This window comes from Denticeps clupeoides, chromosome 10, assembly GCF_900700375.1.
Source record: "Denticeps clupeoides chromosome 10, fDenClu1.1, whole genome shotgun sequence".
Lineage (NCBI taxonomy): Eukaryota > Metazoa > Chordata > Actinopteri > Clupeiformes > Denticipitidae > Denticeps > Denticeps clupeoides.
The window spans coordinates 19,567,804-19,592,971 of record NC_041716.1 but is presented as its reverse complement, the minus strand read 5'-3'; the positions used below and the strand labels follow the sequence as shown (position 1 = coordinate 19,592,971).

General features: G+C 47.2%; 1 protein-coding gene across 7 annotated transcripts in view; it reads right to left on the bottom strand.

The window, feature by feature from the left end:
- Positions 1-25,168, bottom strand: part of zbtb46 (zinc finger and BTB domain containing 46) — a 60,480-nt gene that overhangs the window by 18,323 nt on the left and 16,989 nt on the right. For 5 of the 7 annotated variants that reach the window (XM_028994630.1, XM_028994629.1, XM_028994628.1 and 2 more), the window contains 3 exons: positions 4,847-5,137; positions 983-1,254; positions 51-93 (listed from right to left, as the gene is read on the bottom strand). In XM_028994630.1, the coding sequence (XP_028850463.1) occupies positions 51-93; positions 983-1,254; positions 4,847-5,137 (606 nt within the window). The remainder of the gene's footprint in view (positions 1-50; positions 94-982; positions 1,255-4,846; positions 5,138-25,168) is intronic. The other 2 variants (XR_003751094.1, XM_028994634.1) reach the window with 1 other exon arrangement.

Sequence of the window (25,168 nt, the reverse complement as noted above, 5' to 3'; positions counted from 1 at the left end):
TAAATATAAAAAGAGTGTGTGTGTGTGTGTGTGTGTGTGTGTTACTGTACCTTTACTGTTACTGTACGTCTCCTCTTCCTCCAGCATTTCCTCCTGAAAACACACGGACATAATCAGAGCCCTGAAATACTGCTGAATAATTGTACTAATGGAATATTCTTCAGCATGCAGGAAACTGCACTGTACTCAAGTGCTGAAACACACACACACACATGTAAATACATGCAGACACATAGAGAAATAAAACACACACCAAGCAGAAAAGAGACTCAACAGAAAAAGGGATGAACTTTAATGGTGTGTAGATGGAGGTGGTGGGGGCGTGGCTGTGGGCGTGGTTGGTTGTGTGTTAAAGGCCTGATGCTCCCCCCTCCGTTTGCTCAGCAGGTGGAGGAGAAGAGAATGCACTTTGTCTGCGGACAAAAGCGGATATTCAATATTTGTATATGTTTTACCTGGAGGGGGTTATGTGTGTGTGTGTGTGTGTGTGTGTGTGTGTGTGTGTGTGTGGGTGTGTGTCCGCCCATTCTCCCCCCACCCCCCAACACAGGAGCGCCGTGCTGCGGACTCGACAAGCAGATGGCGCGTCCGCGGAGACGGCAAAGCTTCTTGGGAGGGAGGTCCAGAGAAACCAAATGCCACTTCAGCACACACACAGAGAGAAAACGCAATTTCCTGGGACAACCTGCCCCCCTCTCGCTGTCCACGTTTATTGATTCTTCCTTTTTTAAGGAAGTGGGTGGGTAGCTGGGGGTGGGGGGTGGGGTAAAATGTGGTTTGTTGACTGCTTCTTTGGTGTAAAGAAGACAAAAGGAACAAATTAAAACAGTGAAAATGCAAATTAAAAGAAAAAGCTGGAGAGGAGAGCAGACAGTTCCGGCTGGAGAGAACGAGCGAGAGAAAGAGAGAGAAAAAGCACACAGAGCTGCAGGTCGTGGCCCGGAGGGCGCTGCCTCCGTCCGGCCCGTTGGGTTCGACTTACCTCCAAGGGCGAGGGTTCCTGGGCCTCCTCCAGATCTGCGTTCTCCACGGGGCCCGCAGCCCAAGCCGGTCCGAGGCCGAGGCCGGGGCCCTCCGGGGCCCGCGGTTCAGCGGGGCGCAGTGGCGTGGGCGGAGGCGCTGGTAGTGTTGTACGAGGAGGAGGAGGAGGAAGAGGAGGATGAGGAGGAGGAGGAGGAGGAGAGGACGCCCCTTGTTTGCTAGCAAATTTGCCCCCTGGATGATTGGAGCTGCTGTTGCTGGCGAAGCCAAGCCCTGAGGAGCACAGGAAAGGAGTCTCACCCACGGAACGTGGAACCAGTCGGTCACTTCCACACACCACGAGGTCAGGGGGCAGGGGGCACAGAGAGGCACTTCATTTACGAGGAGGAGGAAGAAAACCGAACCGAAACCAGCGAAAAATCAAAAAGGCGAGCTGCCGTTTCGCTCTTTTTTCGGTGGTGTTGTTGTGAGGAGCGGGGTTAGGGGTTCTCTTCTCTCTCTCTCTCTCTCTCTTTCTCTCGCTCCTGCCCTCCTTCTCCTTCCACCCACATGTGTTCACGGGGGACGGCCAGTTGTGTGTGTGTATACGAGAGACGGATTCTTTAGCTCGTTTTTGCTCCTTCTCCTCGTTGTGTGCCGCTCGCCAGTCGCAGTCCTATGGAGAGAAGAGCGGCGTGCGGGTTCGGGGTTCGAGGTGCGGCGTTCTGCCGGCTCGGCTGTCCAGAACCCTGCGGGGGTAGATGATAGCTGGAACGGCCTTGCCGCCACGCGTCACGGCTCAGAGTCATTACCCACAATGCCATTTGACAGTTGCTTTCAGTTGCTTATCAGTCAGTGGCTCACAGGTAATTATCCGGTGAAGGACCCCACCCTGTTGATGTGATTATTGTCAGGACAGGGGTGTGTGTGTATGTGAACTTTCACATTGTGTGTGTGTATGTGTGTGTGTGTGTGTGTGTGTGTGTCATGCTCCACTCCCACCACACATTCCCAAATGTAATCACACATACACACAATTGCTCATTTTTTTATATTAATAAATGACAAATAAATGTTAATAAGCATGTTTTTTTGCTTATTAACACACACACCACAGCAAATCTCTACTCACAGCCCCACAGACATCGGTGCTGTAGTCCTACAGTAAGAGTGTAAGACACGTCCCTGTGACTCAGGCCCTACAAACCCTGACCCTCGGTTTCCTGTCAGACTGCACTCATCTGCCATGTGATTGGTCCACTGATCCGAGGTCAGCTCAGGTCAGGAAACGTGAGTGCAGCCACTGGGCCAGACTACGGAACAACGGCCCTTTAAGGAACATGCCGGTCTTTCTAGGAAATGAGCTGAAGAACAAGTGCAGGAGATCATCTCTCTGGCCGGAACATGCTGACTATTGCTTGTGACATCACCGTGTGTGTGTGTGTGTTCCTTTCATTAGAGTTTGTTTTGTGCACTCTAGCCTTGAGTTAAGAGGGAGGCTGGAATTTTTCACATTCGGAGGACACACTACACGTTTCAGAATACAAAGACAACACACACACACACACTTCTTGTACTGTTTTTCTTTTCCTCCCAGCACCAAAAAATGAGGCTTACTTCCCCCCCCCCCGCTTTCTTTAACAGTGACGCCCCCTGGGACGGATGCGAACCATTTCTGAGAAGCTGTGGTGGTGCTGCTGAAGACGAGTGGAGATGCGTCCAGCGCTCAGTAGAGAAACGCTGGCTGCTTGTGTGGGGTTACTGTACTCTGGTCTGTAACGTACCCTGCGCCCCGTCACATGATGCAAACCCCGCACACGGACACAGACTCTTTTCAGGAACAAATCGTGTCACTAGGTGACTGCAGCAGGTTGGAAGAAGTGTTCACCTGAAACGTTCACCCTGTTGCGCATACGACTGTACTGCTGTCCTGGTTGTTTACCGACTAGGTAGCATCACAGTATTCTGAGACCATCGTGTGGCGTGTGCCATGAGGACAGGACAGACACAAAGACAAAGTGTGCAATGTTCTCAATGTCTCTCCAATTAGCAGACGTACTCATCAGGTCATCATCATTCGCAACGGTGCTGATGATCTATCTGGTTTAGTTGGATAGTGGGCGTGGCCCTGTGCTGTTTATAACATATCATGTCAGTATCAGATATGTACTGGTAGTGGCTACATTTTTGGGGGCATTAAATCATTGTCAATAATTTGTTTAATTGTCATTAAAAAAGTCAATAATTTGAATGTGAATAATGTTAAAAAATAAATCAAAATAAATAATAAGAAGAATTCATTTCAAATGATGATTCATTCTTTAACACAGAACACAGATGGAATAACATGAATTTGCTTTTAAAGAATTCAGTGTAAAAGGGACTAATAGGGAACTGTCAATCATCGCATTACATCACAATTATTCTGATCATGTTCACAATAGTCTTATTGTCAGATAAAGTGGAACCAGAACGGCAAAAATCATTACACCATACGATGAACGAGATAATTTTATAAACAGTCGTGAACTGTAAAGCGCTTACAGAAATACAACATTTATGCCATGTTTTGACATTCAAATGTCAGCTGAGATGAATTTCTTCTTTTCACACGCAAGCGTATGTGTGTGAGCAAGAGACAGCGCAGCAAGCTGATTGGGCAGCACGTCCAGTAATATATTTATGAAATACAGCTGTGGTTGGATGTTGCACTACATGAAATTTATTACAGAATATGCAGTTCTTGAGAAATAGAAATTGTGTATAAATGGTACAGAATTTCATATATATTCATTCTTTCATTTCATATGGACTAACGGGGCATTTTCCCACCATGCTTGCTGTAAAAATGAATACCACCGACAATGCTTGCATGATTTAAAGAAACCGAGCGATCTGGTCTCTACAGTTTCGTGCTTCGGCTGCCCTGAACTAAACTGAATTCACTTCTAGCGTAATCCAGTGATGAACAAGCTGTGAGAATAATGGATCCCAAACTCTTTCCTGCTGTCACACCCAGTCCAACACGTCTCAGTGAAAATCTGTGTTCTTAAAAACCCACCCTGAGGACGGGGGACATCGGGACAGCTGGTGATCCATCGAAATCCTGTTCTTGGTCTGTTTGCTTTCTGCCTCGCTTCTTCGAGAGTGACAGGGTGACCCATGTGGACGTTCTGTGACCGGACTGAGCCGATGACGATGGTTTCTGGGGCTGGCGCTGATAGAGACACTCGAGCCGCCCCCACCCCGACGGGGCCTGCAGGAGCCGGGCCCACCGGGGACTCTTTAAAGAGCGTGACCGGATTTCGGCGCGGCTCCCGTCCCCCTTTCTCCCACGAACAAAGACTGTGAGTTTAGCAGACAAAAGACACACTTACCAGCCAAGGCGAGCGCGGGGTTACGGGAAGAAAAGAAAAGATGCTCACACTTTCCCTGCCTATCACACAAACACACACACACACACACTCACACTCGTGTAATGCTGCTTTGCAATAAAACTTTGTCGGCACAATTTAAAAGGCTTTTATTAACCGCCGTTTCGAGTCCTGCGGACCAACAGTATTTTTAGACAACAGAAGGTAGAAGCTCAAGGCTTCCTGTCTGCCTCCAAACTCACATCCATTCAGTCACACACATTTTATACACGCGCGCGCAGACACGCTCGCATGAATGCATGCTCACACGCACACACACACACACACACACACACACACACACACCAGGCGCTGAAAGCATTCAGCTCAAGGATAAACCGCTGGCAGCTCTCTGTTCCAGCACAGCCCAGCCGCGTCACCATGTCACAACAGCGTCTGACAGCGGCCATCAGCGCCACGCGCACACGCGCCGGGGGCCAGTACGGGCTCGGGAGTTAAAGAAAGACACTTACGGGACAGGGAGTGCGGCCCTCCTTTGGGCAGGTAGTCGAACAGCAGGGGGTTGTCCTCGCCCAGCATCTCGGCGCGCAGCGACAGCAGGCTGTTCTTGCTCATGAGCGCCGCCCGCAGGTTGGCCACCGAGCCGCCCTGCCCGTGCGCCTGGCCTCCGGCCTCGTCCCTCTCGCTGCTCAGGGCGGGGCCCAGGAAGACCCCGTCTCCGGCCAGAGCCTCCTCCTGCTTCACGAAGAAGTCCAGGCGCTCGCTGCGACTGTCCGAGCTGTTGGGCTCTGTCACGTCCACCCCTGACGGACAGAAGAAGACCATCAGGTCACCTTTACTTTACTTTACTTTACTTTACTTTACTTTACTTGGTAGACACTTTTACCCAAAGCGACTTACAAGAGGAAGACACCAGCAATTCTCGTTCAGTTTCTATAAATTTTGAGTTACAAAACTAAGACCCCTAACTTGTCAGGAAAAGAACATGCTCGGGAATTGTTAAGTGCTAGACGATTTATTTATTTATTTGTTTTATTTTGTGCGGTGTGTGTGTGTATGTGCGTGTGTAAGTGTTGGATTTGTCTGAAATACTTTTTGAACAAGTGGGTTTTCAACTGCTTCTTAAAAGTGGTGATAGTCTCGGCTAGTCGTGTGGAGGAGGGCAGGTTGTTCCACCAGCCAGGGACAACAACGGAGAACAGACATGATTGGAATCGGAGACCCCGTGAAGAAGGAATTTTTGGTCTCCTTTCGTTTGCCGATCTGAGAGAGCGTGCAGGAGTGTAGTTAGGTAGTAGTGTGTTGATGTAGGAGGGCGCAGTTCCATTTACAGCCCTGTAGGCAGCATCAAGGATTTGAACTCAATGCGAGCAGCTACCGGGAGCCAGTGGAGGGAGGTAAGAAGAGGTGTAACATGGGTGTATTTTGGCTGATTGAAAATGAGACGGGCTGCCATATTTTGGATCATCTGGAGTGGTTTTATGGTGACTGCAGAGGCTCCAGCCAGGAGAGAGTTACAATAGTCGAGTTTGGAGATGACCATTGCCTGGACGAGGAGCTGCGTAGCCTGTTGCGAGAGAAAAGGCCGAATCTTGCGAATGTTGTAGAGAGTGAACCTGCAGGATCTGGAGATCGCAGCAACATGATGGTTCAAACTCAGTTTGTCGTCACCTCCTTACAAAGAATAAAACCCCCCACATGATCATCATCATCATCATTTTAAGCATCGGTCCTCGTTATTGCATTGTTTACAGTGGCAGTGTAGCACTGCTTAGGTGTTGCTAAGGAACAGCTGGATGAAAAATGGTATCTTTCATTATGTATAAATTTATCGTGACTGTAGCCATAAACACACGTTACCAAGTTACACTAACAGCACTGCGCATGTCACTACACTACAGGTGTGTGTGTGTGGGGGGGGCACAGCGCCATCAGGAACACTAATCCCAACACGCTACTTCTATAGATGCCCACAAGGTGACAGATGGCGCAAACCGGAGGGGCCGTGCCCGTGATGTCAAAGAGTCGTGCGGAGGCGGCCCAAATGCGAAACGTCCCGGCGAGCGCACGAGAACAACACCGGGAAAAAAAAAGAAGAAAAGCGCACTAATCCAGTACCGGAGCCGGGGCGGGAAGGTGGAGTCTGGCGTGGGAGCTGCCGTGAGAACGCCGGCGTGGCTCAGTAACCACCACCACCACCGCGAATAAAACTAGACGGCCAGGAAACTGCACGAGACGTAAAGAAATGTAAAAGCCACTTCCGGCAGAGATGTATTCACATTCATGAATATGTTCCTCCGCCACCTCGAAATGGCCTCGTATCTCTGATACATGAGCAGCCCCACAGCCTTTTATTTCCACTCACAACTGAAGCGATCCGAAATGTGACACCCGCTTGTAATTGACCCACTTTCAGAATGTTTGTGCAGGGTAATTGGGAGCGAGTGATTTGTCTGTATTTGTGAGAGTTATTGGCGACACCGGAATTGGAGGGACCTTGGAAAACAGGTCAAGGTCATTGGAAGTGGGTCAGCGCCGGCGAGTGATTTAAGGTTGTGAGGTTACATCTTGACAGCCGGAATAAAGGGTGCAGGCAGCGTGCAGCGGAGCTGGTGGACGGGTGGGTGGGCACGTCCCCTCTCATTCACTCCGACGGGGGACCGAACCGGGGGTCCGTTCCTTCACATTACGCAGGAAGTTGAGAAAAGTTCAACTCAGCGCTCTCAACTCCTCGCCCAGGGGATTTCCCATCTTTCCCTGGAACTTGAGATTATAGGGGCGGGGCCTGATGATGCTACAAAGTTGTAATTATCTGTGAGTATCTCTCATTTGTTACAAGCTTGGGTGACATTATGTTAAGTCCTAATTCAGAGTCCAGTCAGGAACGGGATTGGTCGATCCCGACACAGCTTGTACGTGTGAGTACGGGGTAATAACGTTGTTGTCTGCGGCGGGTGCCGGACCCTCGCACCTGAACACCCCCAGCGGCGGGAGAAGAAGGCGCCTTCAGATCGGACGAAGAAACGCTGGTTTAGCTGCGGCTGACAGTCTGGGGGGGGGATTCAAAACAGCTGTCAGCACTACAAACGCTCCCCGACGCGACAGAAAACCACCCCCCCCCCTCGCCCGCCGCCGCCGGTGGATCTGCCCGCCCATCAAACACGGCGAGCTGACAGAGCCGCTGACAAACGCTTCACTCACAAACTCGCCAAAGAGCCTCCCGCGCTGCTCCAACACTCCATTACTTCTTAAGAGAAACGGCGCTTTATATACACACACACACATACACATACACACGCACACATACACATACACACACACATACATACATACACACACACACATACACACACACATACACACACACATACACAACACATACACACACACACATACATACACACACGCACACATACACATGCACACACACATACATACATACACACGCACACACGCACACACACACACACACATACACACATACATACATACACACATACATACATACACACATACACATACACACACACATACACACACACACATACACACATACATACACATACACACACACACATACATACACACACGCACACATACACATGCACACACACATACATACATACACACGCACACACGCACACACACACACACACATACACACATACATACATACACACATACATACATACACATGCACACATACACACACACACATACATACATACACACATACATACACACACACGCACACACACACACACACCACACATACATACATACACACGCACACATAAACATACACACGCACACATACACATGCACACACACATACATACACACATATATACATACATACTCAAATGCACACGGACGTAGAAGCGTGCTTGGAAACCCCGAGTGTCCCGGACAGGGTGGGGTTCTGTGGATCCGTTACAGTATAACCTCTGGAGAACGTTGAACACACACAGATGCACGGGCCTTTTCACCGCTGTCACTCGCACACTCGCACAGAACTCCGGTTCATTTGAGGAGAACGGGCCACATGTGGGTGAAGAGGGCGAGCCGTCGCTCTCTCTCTCTCTCTCTCTCTCTCAGCAGATCGGCGGTAAGGGGAGGAGCTTACAGGACCGTGAGACGTTAATCGTCCACATCGTCTGCATCTGCAGGCGTGTGAGTGCATGGCGGGGTCAGGCGCAGGCGCGCCGCCGTAATACCGTCTGTCAGCACGCAGGGAGAAGGTGCGCGCCGCGCTGCGTTGCCGTGGAGTCGAACCCAGAATTCCCAGAAGACCCCCCCACCTCCACAATAACTCCCCCAGGAAGCACGTGTGTCAGAGAAATCCATGTGTTCATGTATCATGCATATGGACGGATGTGAGTGTGTGTTCTTATATTCAGACGAAATTAAATGACATATTTATAAAGTAAGTTATACAGTTTACCCAACCTGCACAACACACCTACACACTAACACACCTACACACTAACACACCTACACACTAATATACCGAAAACCAAACACACTAACACACCTACACACTAACATACCAAAAACTAAACACACTAACACACTTAAACACTAATATACCGAAAACCAAACACACTAACACACCTACACACTAACATACCAAAAACCACACACACTAACACACCTACACACTAATATACCGAAAACCAAACACACTAACACACCTACACACTAACATACCAAAAACTAAACACACTAACACACTTAAACACTAATATACCGAAAACCAAACACACTAACACACCTACACACTAACATACCGAAAACTAAACACACTAACACACCTACACACTAACATACCTACACACAAGCACACCTACACACTAACACACCTACACACTGACATATCGAAAACCACACACACTAACACACCTACACACTAACATACCGAAAACCACACACACTAACACACCTACACACTAATATACCGAAAACCAAACACACTTACACACCTACACACTAACATACCAAAAACTAAACACACTAACACACCTAAACACTAATATACCGAAAACCAAACACACTAACACACCTACACACTAACATACCGAAAACTAATCACACTAACACACCTACACACTAACATACCTACACACAAGCACACCTACACACTAACACACCTACACACTGACATACCGAAAACCACACACACTAACACACCTACACACTAATATACCGAAAACCAAACACACTAACACACCTACACACTAACATACCAAAAACTAAACACACTAACACACCTAAACACTAATATACCGAAAACCAAACACACTAACACACCTACACACTAACATACCAAAAACTAAACACACTAACACACCTAAACACTAATATACCGAAAACCAAACACACTAACACACCTACACACTAACATACCGAAAACTAAACACACTAACACACCTACACACTAACATACCTACACACAAGCACACCTACACACTAACACACCTACACACTGACATACCGAAAACCACACACACTAACACACCTATACACTAACATACCGAAAACCAAACACACTAACACACATTTACAACACACATTTACAGCATTTATCAGACGCCCTTATCCAGAGTGACTTACAATCAGTATTTACAGAGACAGTCTCCCTGGAGCAATTTAGGGTTAAGTGTCTTGCTCAGGTACACAATGGTAGTAAGTGGGATTCGAACCCGGGTCTTCTGGTTCATAGGTGAGTGTGTTACCCACTAGGCTACTACCACCACTATACACACTATACACACACCTACACACTAACATACCAAAAACCACACACACTAACACACCTACACACTAACATACCGAAAACCACACACACTAACACACCTACACACTAACATACCGAAAACCAAACACACTAACACGCTTACACACTAACATACCGAAAACTAAACACACTAACACACCTACACACTAACATACCTACACACAAGCACACCTACACACTAACACGCCTACACACTAACATACCGAAAACCACACACACTAACACACTTACACACTAACTAATCTACACTCTAGCATACCAAAAACCACACACACTGACACACCTACACACTAACACACCTACCCGCTAACAAACCTACACACTAACACACCGAAAACCACACACACTGACACACCTACACACTAACTCACCTTCACACTAACATACCTACACACTAACACACAGAAAACCACACACACTAACACACCTACACACTAACACACATAAAACCACACACTAACACACCTACACACTAACACACAGAAAACCACACACACTAACACACCTACACACTAACATACCGAAAACCACACACACTAATCTCTGTTTGCGTTTTTTTTTTTTTTGTTTCTGGTGTGTGCGTGTGTGCGTTTTTTGGTGTGCTAGTGTGCAGTTTTCGGTGTGTTAGTGTGCGTTTTTTGGTGTGCTAGTGTGCAGTTTTCGATGTGTTAGTGTGCGTTTTTTGGTGTGTTAGTGTGCGGTTTTCGGTGTGTTAGTGTGCGGTTTTTGGTGTGTTAGTGTGCGTTTTTTGGTGTGCTAGTGTGCAGTTTTCCATGTGTTAGTGTGTGGTTTTCGGTGTGTTAGTGTGCGGTTTTTGGTGTGTTAGTGTGCGTTTTTTGGTGTGTTAGTGTGCGTTTTTTGGTGTGCTAGTGTGCAGTTTTCCATGTGCTAGTGTGCGGTTTTCGGTGTGATAGTGTGCGGTTTTCGGTGTGTTAGTGTGCGTTTTCGGTGTGTTAGTGTGCGGTTTTCGGTGTGCTAGTGTGCAGTTTTCCATGTGCTAGTGTGCGGTTTTCGGTGTGTTAGTGTGCGGTTTTCGGTGTGTTAGTGTGTGGTTTTCGGTGTGCTAGTGTGCGGTTTTTGGTGTGTTAGTGTGCGGTTTTTGGTGTGTTAGTGTGCGTTTTTTGGTGTGTTAGTGTGCGTTTTTTGGTGTGCTAGTGTGCAGTTTTCCATGTGTTAGTGTGTGGTTTTCGGTGTGTTAGTGTGCGGTTTTTGGTGTGTTAGTGTGAGTTTTTTGGTGTGTTAGTGTGCGTTTTTTGGTGTGCTAGTGTGCAGTTTTCCATGTGTTAGTGTGCGGTTTTCGGTGTGTTAGTGTGCGGTTTTCGGTGTTAGTGTGCGTTTTCGGTGTGCTAGTGTGTGGTTTTTGGTGTGTTAGTGTGTAGGTGAGAAGAGACGTGGAAAATAAAAAAATAGAAATAAAGCAGGAAGGGTTATGAGACGTGCAAGCAAGAAAGTAAGACACACACACATGCGCACACACACACACACACACACACACAAAGAAACACACACAGTGGCTCAGGCAAAGTTAATTAAGGTGGAGGAGTCGGGGTTGGCGATGGGGGCGCGGGGTGGAGGAATTCATTAAAGACATCCACCCTTCCTCCGTGGGCAGGGTCCACAGGAGTCAATCAATAAAATGGATCTTCCTTTTTCCCAGCAGCAGAAGGATGCGGCGGCGTGGAGATGAGGAGAGAAGAGGCTCAGACCCTGACCCCCGTCCCCCTCCCCATCACTCTTCCTCCTCCCCACCATCATTCTCCTCGCAGGGCAAAGCGCCGACCTCTGACCCCCAGTAAAAACCGGCACCTGCTGGAAGTTAGCATCTACGCTAAATGCCATGGATGATACTGTGACTTCTGTTATTTTTCGCTTGTCTACTTAATAAACACACACACACACACACACACACACACACACCCATCTCTATCAGTGATGGGATCTCACACGAGGCAGCCATGTATGAAATGATAAGAAAACAACGCACACCAGCAAAGGATAATTATAGACAAGGAAAGTATTAAGGATTTAAGAATCAGTGCGGCGTCTGCTGCTCTTCGAGAGGAAGTCGTTTTATAGTGCCGATCTAATAAACAATGGCATAATTACATCAATGTTTCCATTGTCTAAATGATAATGGTCTTTATACAGTACACTGGGCACCATTGTTATTTTTTCTCTATATGAGAGGTCTGAATAATTTTGATTTCTCCTTCCAAAGAGATTCTCAGTTTAATTTGGTTGCCATGGCAGCCAGGCACCCTTGGCTTCAACATTTATGCTAAATAAAACACCCTTTTAAGAGTAGACACAAATAGGCGGACTCACGGTGCTGGCTTTGTGTGTGTGTGTGTGTGTGTGTGTGTGTGTGTGTGTGTGTGTGAGAGAGCGTGGGCGTACTCATGTTGGAGCTTGTATCTCCACTATGTATGTGTAGATGATTGTGTTGCATGAGTGGTGTTATTGCAAGGGGGTCCCTTTGCACGAGTGTCTATTAAATTGCAATAAAAAAAGGAGAAGAGGAGGGGCCAGAGGTCAGCTGACAGAATTTGACCCTGTGACCTTCTGTTCTCCAGCTGCAGCCTGGAGAACGCCCCTCCCGGGCCAAAACTCAACACAGGCTTTTGTTTCGGGGAGTTTTTTGGGGTGTCCCTGGATGCTCTCAATCACATAGAAATATCAGGTTTAAACACACACACACACACACATACACACACAGGCAGGGCATCAGATACTGCGGATACCCCCAACCTCCTCCACCCAGACTCTGGAGAAAAGGAGCGGATGGAAGCTCAACCTCCCTCTTTCCAAAGAGACCAGGAGATGGAAGTCCAGCTCTCGGGGGGCACGAGGGGACTGGTGACATCGCACTGGCGTGTCCCCGGCCGCGTCCTGTGGGCGCTGCGGCGTGTGTGTTTGTGCGTGTCCGTGAGGGAGGGAAGGTCAGACTTGCCTCCTCAGCAAGCTGAAGTTTGAAAGGGTAAAAAGTAATTTCCAAAGAAAGGGGGGAGTGACGCACAAAAAAAAAAAGGCAGAATTCCGAGGCAATTTAAACGCGGCGTGGGAGAGGGGAGTGAAGAAAATGCCGGAACGTAGAAGAGCTTGTTATTCCTCTCTCCCTCTCACCCGGCTGTTTTTAGGGACGAGCCGGGCCGCAACCTCCACAGAAAGAGAGATAGAGAGGAGAGAAGAGGGGAGTAAATCAAACAGACCCTGAAGGGGGCCAGAGAGAGAGAGAGAGAGAGAGAGAGGTAATTATTCGGCGTGGGGTGGGGAGGGATAAAGGTAATTTGCCCGGTTAATGCAGCTTAACGGCGGCAGGAGCGAGTCAGAGAGAGCGAGGAGAGGAAGACGGGGGTGAGAGAGGAGTCGAGGGTGTGACGGACAGAGAGAGAGAGAGAGAGAGAGAGAGAGAAAGACGGAGAGGGAGGGAGAGCGAGATGCAGACAGCCGAGGCCGAGGGGGAGCGGAGAGCGGGGAAAGAGGAATGTCGGGTGGGGAAAGGAAGGGAACACGCAGGGCTTTGTGCTGGAGGCAGGGAGGCCGCGCCCGCCGCTAAATCCAGGGCGGAGGCCAGAAAACCGACCACAAACACCGTCAACTGCGTACTAACCAACGTATGAATGAAAATGAATTAAACAATGAGTGAAGCGGGGAGGTGAGCGAGCGAGTGAGTGAAGGAGTGGATAACAGGTGGAGCGAAGGAGCGAGGCAGTAACGTGTGAGTAAGTGCATGAACGAGATGGGAGGATGATGGAGAGGGAGTCGGCGCGGGAGTGGAGGAATGCGCGAACGCGCGGGCATCACTCCTCCGTGCGCCTACTGTACTCTGACTCATCACGCACCGTATCAGGTCGCCTATATTCCCGTATCCTTGGCAACTTCTCCCTTGAACAATGGAGAATATTTAAAAGGCCAGGAAGGACGCGCTCCGGCACACGAGAGAAGGCGTAGTGTGGCGGCTGCGGCCTGGAGGCGGAGCTTTGCATTGGTTTTCGCTGTGGTACCTCGTGGTTGAGTGAAAGTGATTGTCATTGTGATACGCTGCAGCGCAGCACACAGTGACACAACGAAATGTGTCCTCTGCTTTTAACCATCTAGCGGTGAGCAGTGGGCGGCCATGACAGGCGCCCGGGGAGCAGCGTGTGGGGGCGGCGCTTTGCTCAGTGGCACCTTGATGGTTCAGGATTCGAACCAGCAACCTTCCGATTACAGATCTGTTGCTCCCTGTAGCTGCAGCTGTCACTGTTCACCTCTGGGTGTTTTTCAGGTGGGGGACCCCTCCATAGTCACCTGTGTCCCTGATGACAGCACCCCCTCAATAATGTCTTAATAAAGCGTATGTTCCACTCAACAGCATTTGGCCAGAAACAAAAAATTCCAGGGCACGTTTGGTGAGCAGAGACGCAGGCCACACACAGATGTGTGTGTGACCTGAAGACCTGAAGCCTCTCGCTCTCTCTCTCTCTCTCTCTCAACCATGTCACAATGAACGGATCAAAGTTAACCAAATGAAATGACGTCATGGGGAACAGAAAACAAGAAAGACGAAAATCATCAGGTGAGGGTATGAGGTGAAGAAGAAGATGAGGACAAAAGGTCGTTCCCGACTCTCTCGCCGGAGAAGAGACTGACCGATGAAATTAATTGCCGACTTTCCAATCACTGAAAGTCTGGAAATGAAAGAGGCTCCGCCCACCTCCCCCGACACCGGGGGACAGTGCGCTTCACCCCCCCTGGATCTTATTTAAGACTACTGACGTGTCACTTCTACTTACCCCCGCAACGGGAGACGCGGCGCCCGTCCGAGCGGCGCATGGGACCGTCACCTCACTTCAACAGACAGACGCACACACACACACACACACACACACACACACTTCTAACAGCACATGTGCACAGCACAGTGGGCGGAGCTTCTAGCAGACGGGAAAATCTGACATACATTAAAAGAGAAAGAAGTACAATTAGGGTGAAGAAGGTTTAGATGTAGGGAAGAGAAAGGAGGGCGGAGATGGACAGATCTGGTTGGAGGGAGATGGATGTGAGAAGTATGACATGGCTTGGAGGAAGAGGGATAATTTGGGAGCAGGGAGAGGCAGCAACGCTGTTTCCTCAGTTGAACACAGGAATGTGGAGCGGGCGGATCTGAATGTGTTTAGGGGCTGTTGTGTGTGTGTGTGTGTGTGTGTGTGTGTGTGTGTTTGACTGCCAGAGGAGACAGGAATCCCTAACCCCCACATGCTCTGGAGCCACTTATCAGGACAAGGGGAGAAGGGCCAAGGTGCCCTGAACCATTATCTCCCCCCTTCTTCTCTCATCCACTCCCTCCCTTTCTCCTCCAACTCACCCTTCACTTCTCCCTCTTGCCCTCCTCTCCCTCCTCCGATAGAGTCCGTGACGGAAAAACAAGGACACCGAGCCAAATGAAGAGAGAGAGCGAGAGAAGAAAACAACAACTTGGGCAGCTTTTGCGGGACAGACCTTGAAGTTGGGTGCCTCACACCAACGGGGCTCAAGGGCCAAACACTTCAACCAGCAGCACAACAAAGAGGCCAAAGAGAAACGGCACAACCCCGCCGGAGACAGAGCACGTCCCGCCTCGCCTCGCCTCCGTGCCCGCCGACTCTGTCTGATTCATCCGTGGCCCTTCCTCATGCCATGCCCATGAGGTGCGAGGAGAGGGGGGAAGGGCGGGGCCAGGCAGAGGGTACCTTGCACCACGCCGCTTTACGCCACTCTACACATGACCCGAAACGCAGGTGGCCCTGCAATCACCAAGGGAGGTTGGTAGTAGCCTGGTGAGTGACACACCGGCCTACGAACCAGAAGACCACAGTCACAGGTTCAAACCCCACTTACTAGCACTGTGTCCCTGAGCAAGACACACATAATCCTGAGTGTCTCCAGGGGGGACTGTCCCTGTAACTACTGATTGTAAGTCGCTCTGGATAAGGATGTTGGATAATTGCTGTAAATGTTGAATGCCATGAAAATTCTATCAAGTCAACACAATCCAGTCCAGAACTGTGTTGGTGTTAGATGGGTAAAAATCACACTGAATAAAATCTAACAATTGATCATCTGTAAATGCTTGATGTTAGTCAGTGTTATGTTGTGTGGTACTCTGTTATCCTTCTTGTACTATGCATTAGTTGCACTCCACTGTGTTGCGTTAACGTGTTATCAGGTCAGTATTTGTTTACTGTTTAAGGCTGCAGTGTAGTTGCTGTACTGGGCAAGTTCCCCTTGCCTGTCTCTGTCCTGCAGAGGCTAAAAATGGTGATAATGGCAAAAGGTGCCATTCAGCGGCAGATTAGATGGCTAGATCTAGAATTTGTCCTCTTATGGACATTTTCCCCTTATGTTGAATGCCAACATGACTTCCTGTCTGCGCCAAATATTATGGTTGGTGAATGGTGTTGATGACGGCATTTCCTCGAATGCCCTGTCAACTTCTATATGCCGCTCTCCTCCTCGTCCCGCCTCTCTCCTCCTCATTTGCATTTAAAGCTACAGACACTGAAAGGGCACGTCCTGGGAAATCTCATTATGGGACATTTCACAACAACAACAAGGTGCCCATGTAACATCTCATAACTGTCATAAAATTACAAAATCTTAATGTTTTTGAAAAAAATCAAGTTGGATCAAATCAGTTTTGGATTCGGCATCATATGAATTGTATTTTGTTTTTCAACAAATTATGATGAATCTGCAAATTAACAATCAGATTAACGACCAACACCAATAATATATTGACGATGTCACTGATGGGAGTGAACCTCTGATAGGGCCACTCAGCTAGCTCCCGTCCGCCGTCCCAGTTCAGAGTCAGGCTCCAACCTGGAGCCTACCCACCTTGGTTCTAAAGTCAACAGAACATCTGTATTGGACGTACGCCAACTGTATCCCACTGTTTTTGTATAATAAATACATAATGCTGCCTCACTAAGAAGCTGTTCATTATCCTCTGTGCCGTTGTTGCAGGAAGTAAAAGCGGAAATGACACAAAGAGGTAAGAAGTAGGCAAGAGAATCCATGTTCAGAAGAACCATTCACATTCTTCAATATTTCACTCATATTCAAGACAGTTTTGTGCACAGAAGAACCCACTGAAGTTAAAGAACTGTTATTAATGAAGTCTGAGAAGGTTATAATTTTTTTTTGTGGAATACCTGATGCGGCCCAAACTCGCCCAGAATCTGTCTGGGCGAGCTAATTTGAGTTTGAGACCCCTGGTGTATATGAAAGACTGGGATTCTGTATTTTTTCTTTGGTTTTAGCACCACGGATTGTGTGTAATCATTTACATTTACCTTTACGGCATTTGGCAGACGCCCTTATCCAGAGCGACTTACAACATGCTTTCAGGTTACCATCGATGAAGTGATCAGTTCCGGTTCATTAGGACCCCCAACTATGAATACAACCTTTTTATTCACTCTGTTGTAGATTCTGTACACAGGTCGACAATAAGACAATAAGAAAAATTACAAATATTCTCTAAAGAGGAAGGTCTTGAGCTGCCGTTTGAAGGTACTCAGTGACTGAGCTGTTCTGACCTCGAAAGGAAGTTCATTCCACCACCGAGGGGCCAAGACGGAGAAGAGTCTAGATGAGTGTCTTCCTTTTACCTTCAGAGATGGAGGGACCAGGCGAGCAGTACTGGAGGCTCAGAGTATACGAGTTGCAGTGCGAGGTGTAATAAGGTTTTAACTTAATGGTTTTAAAAAGTAACGAGTCAAGTGTTGCCCAATGTAGCAAAGTAAGAGCAGAGTTTCTTATTCACAAATGAACTCAAGTAAAAGTAAAAAGAATGGCATTTTTTTAAAAGTTACTCAAGCAAACGTAACTCATTACGACCAACCTCTGACAATGATGTTCAGTTCGTAATCAGAATATGAATCGTAAGTAATCTTATGGATCGTAAGTGGGCTACGTCTTTGATTCTATATTATTTTTTTGTATTTGTTTGCATTGTACAATTTAAACCCAGTTTTTTTCATTAAATGTCTGAATAACCTTTAATATTTTAGTCATTCATTAGGTTTACTTACTGTTAAGATGATTGCCTTAATTGACTTCTTCTCAATATTAGGTTTGCTGTGTTAATGCTTATATTAGTTTGTATTGATATGTGTATTTTGTATTAGTTTGTATTGAACTGTGATGTGTTGATGTGTTAAATTCTGGTTTTAGGCATGTTGTATTATGTTGTGTTAATGTTAGTATTCAGTTAGTGTTGTGTTAACTTTGGAATTACGTTGTGTTGTGTGTTTGTGCTGCTATTAGCTAGTGTTGTGTTAATGTCGGTGCTGTGCTGTGCTTGGCGGGTCCTGGGGCCGCTGGCTCTGGGCCTGTGAGGAGCTCCTCCTGCAGTGAGGGCCTGATTGTTTGGAGCTGGGGATGGGCCCGGACCTTCCCCATCCAGGGGCGGCGGGCGAAGGGGAGGGTGGCACCACCACACAATACCTCAGAGCGGGAGGAGTGCAAAGGAGGGGGTAAAGGGGGGCACAAACCATGGGCCTGCCAGCTTCCTGCCATTTTCTCAGAAAAAAGGAGCTGCAGCTCACGTCTACTGTCAGAGTTCTTCTTTTTTTTCTTCTCCTTCACTGGCCAAAAAAGTGTGTGCTACACCTCAAGAGTTCACAAAGAAAACCACACTGACTATTACTGCAAAGCAGGAGGTGTGTGTTGGTGTGTACATTTGTCGGCTGTGTGAAACATTGCAAACATTTTCTGTTGTGCACAAAATATGAGCGATAGCACGAGTGACACACAGTACCACCGGCCAGCTGGACAAGGGGACTTGCGGAGGGTCAACTTATACACCTATTTTTACTTTGCGACCGCAATCTCACCCCCCCCCCTCTCCCAATACACACGTACCTCCCACACCAACACACTTAAACACATCAAACTGCATATGCATACACCCACACCTCACCAGCAATCTCCCCCTACCCACACACACAGACGTGTGTCCCTCCAGCTCCGGGCAACAATGCTCTCACCCTCCTTCGATCCCCACAGTAGGAAGAGGATTTTATTCAGAGGTGAAAACGCGCCCTGTTTAACTGGTTTAGGGTCTCTGCGGGGTAAGATGAGAGGGTCTGGGGATTCTGGTGGGAGAGTACAGGCAGCCTGAGTGAGTGTGCGAGAGACAGAGAGCGAGTGGAAGGAGTGGAGGAGTAAGGAAAGGGGTGAGTGTGTCAGAGGAAAAGGGAGGTTTTGGCCCCCTCCCTCGGCACCACTGTGTGACGGGGCGAAGCTGACACACCCAAAGGCCAGCAGACCCCCACATCCTGCCAGGGCCGTCCGTTTGTCCAAACAGCCTCTCTCTCTCTCCTCCTCCTCCTCCTCCTGTATCCACTCTCCAGCCAGGCCGACAGGGAGGGCGGAGGTGAGCATAAAGAACAGAAACTCCCACCTCACCACCAGCACCACCGCCGTAAAAAACAGAACAGGAAGACAAAAAAGCCACCGAGCAAAATAGGGCAGTAGTTCTCGCTTTAAAAAAGCAAACAGTAGGGTGTTGTCCGCGACTGAATGGGGAACTGTGGTGGATTTGGTGGCGGCTCTCGAACCGAACCCACCCACCCCTACAACAACTGCAGCGGCCGCCCGGCGTGGCCCAGCAAAAGAGGGTCCAACTCCCTCCACGACGGCAGGAATTACCCAGCACACCTCTCCCTCACATCCTCCTCCCACGTTCCTCACCGGCTCAGCAGAGACCACTGCGCTCTTGCTGTTTGCCGTACTTATCAGTTTCTGGCTGATAACCGCAGAGACGAGCGCCATCAGCCCGATGGCCCCTCCAGCAACATCACAACCCAAGATGGGGGACTCCTGTCCCCGAAAATCTCCAGCAACCGACACCGGCCACACTTTATTGGCAAAAAATGTCCTGTCCTAATTTGCCTGTCATGATTAAAGGGATTAAATTGTATTAAAACTGGAGACCGAGCCAAAACACATTTGTTTATATTTCTGAATGTGCTAATAAGCTTTAATGAGCTGATTATTTTATGCACACAAAATATGCATTAAACATCAATCGACACTTTAGTGTAATCTGGCCAGGCTCTGGTGGAATGTAGAATAACTTGAGTGAAACTGATGCGATGTGAGAAACCTGGGGAGTCCTGGTGTGCGGTGGGTGGGAGTGTCAGCTCCACCTCGTGCAGGGAACCAATGTCCCCGCCGCTGCCAAGAGGATATCCTTTCCCAAAAGCATTCTGGGTAAGCGCTGCATGCTGATCAATAACAGCTGCCTGGTGTAGCTCCGTGCCCAGCGGCAGCCACTGGAGTGTCCCTCCATCCAGCACCCACACCAACTGTTTTCTAGAGGTTTTAGACAATAAAAGTCCCCCAAAGGATCATGGGATGTATTGTTCGTGGTTGGTAGCAATGTCAACTACTGTAAACAGGAAGTACAGTCATGACCAAAAGTTTTGAGAATACTGGTTTTCCATTTTTTATTGTGGCAATTTGCATAAACTCCTCCCTCTTTGCCTTAACTTGTCCTGCTGATTGAGCTAGAAAGGCAGACTGGATGCTTTAAAAGGAGGGCAATGCGTCTGCTAAAGATGATTCAGCTGCGGGATCGGGGTGCCACCAGGGCAGAGCTTGCTCAGGAATGGCAGAAGGCAGGTGTGGGTTCATCTGCACCCACAGTGAGGTGAAGACTTTTGCAGGATAGTCTGGTGTCAAGAAGGGCAGCAAAGAAGCCACTTCTCTCCAAGAAAAATATCAACGACAGGCTGATATTCTGCAAAAAGTACAGGGATTGGACTGCTGAGGATTGGGGTAACGCCATTTTCTCTGATGGGGCATCTGAAAAATGATTGTCTGGAGATGAAAAGGTGAGCACGACCATCAGTCCTGTCTTGTTCTAACAGTAAAGCATCTTGTGACCATTTATGTGTGGGGCTGCTTCTCATCCAAGGGAGTGGATTGACTCACAATTTTGCCTCAGAACACAGCCATGAATAAAGAATTGTGCCAAAACATCCTCCAACAGCAGCTTCTCCCAACCATCCAAGACCAGTTTGGTGAACAATGCCTTTTCCAGCATGATGGAGCACCGTGCCATAAGGTCAAAGTGAGAACTAAGTGGCTCAGCTGTTTTTTCCCCATATATGTATATATATTTTTCCATTCAAAAGAAATACATGCAAAATAAATTTGCTGAACACAAACAATATTTATTAGAAATTGAAAAATATAACTGTTGTATAAAAATAAACAATTCCAACTGTCAATGGAATAAACAAGCTATATCTACATTATTGTGTATAATGCCATTGCTTGAATCAGTTCTTTTTAGAAGTGAGGTATAGTGGCACCTGGCATTTTCTGCAGTGTATGGGTGTTTTCACCCTACGGATGCAGCACTATTGTCCGCCTCATCTTCTTCTGCACACAAGAGACCTTCTTCTTCAGATGAAGATTCAAAAGAACAAACTACTTCCTTGCACCAGAATATGCTAAAAATGAGCTTTTTTGCTGTGCCATCATAGTCTTCTTTCATCTCTGTCTCATGTTCTGGACTTGTGCATTTTGCTTGTAATTCTGGGTAAATACATGTAGACATTTCTCGCGATCGCATTGATCGATTTGAATGGTTCACAGCCTGTTTTAATCGGCTGAGCCTATAGAATTGAGGGGGCATACATGGAAATCATTTCATCATCACCATTCACCAACCACAATGCGCGACACACAGCGTGTGCACACATAATGTCTTTGCCTTTTTTACAGACTCTCTCTCTCTCTCTCTCTCTCTCTCTCTCTCTCTCTATATATATATATATATATATATATAGTCTGTAATAAAGGCAAATGTATATACATATGTATGTGTGTGTATATATATATGTATATATATATACACACACACACACACATACATATATATATAAATAAAAACATGTGTATGTGTGTGTGTGTGTGTGTGTGTGTGTATATATATATACAAACATATTAACATGTAAAAATGGACATCCCTAGAACATAAAATTGGGGTCAGTATTGCTTGAAGTATTAAATGACAGTCTGGGGCTATTGGGGATATTGCCCCTCAGCTGCATAGGAACCTTGTTGTCAAAGAATGGAGACAGTTCCATTGGTTGCCATGAGACCAAACATACTATTTGAATTGTTCATGACCCTTTAGGACTTCCCTAGACCTTGGGAAGTGATTACATTTACAGCATTTATCAGACGCCCTTATCCAGAGCGACTTACAATCAGTAGTTACAGGGACAGTCTCCCTGGAGCAATTTAGGGTTGAGTGTCTTGCTCAGGGACACAATGGTAGTAAGTGGGATTCGAACCTGGGTCTTCTGGTTCATAGGCGAGTGTGTTACCCACTAGGCTACTACCAAGTGATGTTGGTCTTAAAATCAGTCATATTAAAATCCTATAAACTATAAAATCTGTATATTGAGTGTATTGAAGTATATTGAATAGTTTTATAATATTTGGATATTTGTGAGCCTTACATATTGTTACCGTCATACAATTTTACAGTGAATTGTCTCAGGTGTAGTTTGGCAGACAATGTACACTGGTTGGATACAACTTATGGGCATTTGTGACTAGACACACATATAGGTTCTCTAAACTTAAACATAATTTCATTTTTTGGTTGTTGGTCACCCTTTGTCAATATTGATGGACAACCCAATGAGGGATGGACTTGTGATCCGATTGTTGGGGGAATGTCCATTATGCTGATTTCAAATTGTACGGAAGGTCTGTGCTGGCCTGTGGCCTCTTTTTGTCTCCAGTTATTTTCTGACGTAGACTAAGTTATTCTCCTAAGTTCTCTTAGTTCTTTGCAACTGAGGATCCATGACACAAAGCAGCTGTCAACTACACTCTGACAATCTAACTACAGGCTAGAAATTTAATTTCTCTCGTCATGTTGAGGATTTTTGGTCAGGACCATTATCTCTGCTGCCAAGCCTTGGGGTGGAAGTGAGGCTCTACTAGTTGGCAATTAAGAAGGGGAAGGACTCTTTGACCTGGGGGTAAAATATCTTTGCTGCTTTATCTATGGAGGAAGGAGGTCAAGGCAGCTAAGAGAACAGGAAAAGACGGGATCTCCAGATATAGGGCGGCTATTACAGTATCGATTTTTTCCTGTTTTGACATTTACTCAGTCTTGATTCATCTAGTAAAACAATACAATGTGAAAGAGTCTAAGGTGGACAAGTGCATACATGTGATGTGTATTAAAGCTGTAAATGTTCAGTCAGCAAACAAAAACTACTGGTCTATAGTACCTTTCCTTCCCATATGATTCACAGCTTGTAAAATTGTTTTGGTGATTGGTAAAAGTGTTTTGCATGTCGGAAATTAGTTTTAATAAATTTTACAAAATGTTAATTATATTTGCAATTCTTAGCCACCGTCGTCAGGCGATGGATTTTAATAATCAAGAGAGAGAGAGATTCAAAAATGTATGCTGAGGAGGTGAAACGGAGGCTAATTCTGGCAATTACGTTTTAAACCAGCTCATTTCCCTACCACATTTCCTTTCCACTCGTAGTGCACGCAAAAAAAGGCAGGCTTTTAAAAGCTGTACTCGTCAGCTCAGGCCGAATTTTATCGGCCTTGGGCCAGACCTAACTTTTTAGGCCCAATAACAGATCTATTGTGGATACAGATATTTCATGGCCACTGCAGGACCTACACTGACTGATGCAAATTCCGTGAAGTGAAAGTGAAGTAATTGTCATTGTGAAACACTGCAGACGAAAATGTGTCCTCTTCATTTAACCCATCCTTGGTGAGCAGTGGGCAGCCATGACAGGCGCATGGGGAGCAGTTTGTGGGGACGGTGCTTTGCTCAGTGGCACCTCAGTGGCACCTTGGCGGATCGGGATTCGAACAACCTTCTGCCAACATGGCTGTGAACTGTACTTGCATTGTGAGAAGTTGCTCCAGTGCAGTGAATAAATGGTGTGAGAAAATATTAGGAAACAAAGTACAACTTTCATCCTTGCTAAGGTATCTGTTAGTCCTTTTTCACTAAACTGGTTCCAGTCACACAGAACTGTAATTATTTCTGGAACTCGAAATACAAATTTGAATCAAGTTTACATAGGCAGGAGTCTGTAGGCATGATCAACAACCCTCACACATTGTAATTGTTTGGGTACCATTTGTAGGGTTATGAAGGGTCTACTTCACGGCAAGATTTTTTTTGTTGTACTACAGCCATTGTAATGAGTTGCTGAATGGAAGGTGGTGTTAAAATTCAAAATCTCCCCTCCCTCTGTCCTCCCCCTCCACTTCTCCTCCAGGTTCCAGTGACAGTCTGGTCAGAGGTGGGGGGTTGCTGACGCTTTGGAAAATGACATCATCTGCAGTGAAGAGGGGGCTCTTCCTGTCCAGAAGCACTTATTACTACAGAAGCCAAGGCCCTCTATAAATAGAGCAGGTGTTGAGTTATTTGGTAGAGAAAGGTGGCAGGCAGCGGGCGCAGTGTGTGTGTGTGTATGTGTGTGTGTCCGTGTGTGAAGGGGGGAGAGCATAGTTATTTTTGAGTGATGTATAAAATAAAGCCTTGGCTTGGCATTTGACATCGCCAGCGAGGGGGAGGAAGCGCGAGAGCGGCAGAGGGAGGGTGGAAAGTCCACACACACCGAGCAGGACACTGGGGACTTTGGTTGTGATGCTGTCCAAAAGGCTCACAATGCTGGGGAGAAATGACACAAAAGCAGCCGTGGGTGGTGAGGAGCTGTGGTAGCCATGGTTTACCGAGTGAGAGACCGAGAAAGAGAGGGAGGGACAGAGAGACAGGAGTCTTTCTTTCTGCTATAATAAAGAAAAGAGAGATAGTGAGCAAGAGGGAGAAGGTAGGTTGGGAATAAAAGATATGGTTGTTGTTCAAGTGGGAGAAAGAGGAAGTAAAAATGGAGGGAGAGAGTTGAAAGAGAATGCACACTGGTGTTTGTGTCTAAGGTGCACGGGCGACGGCTTCTCCAAACCCCACGTGTTTTGCCGGAGGAGGACAGAATGGAGC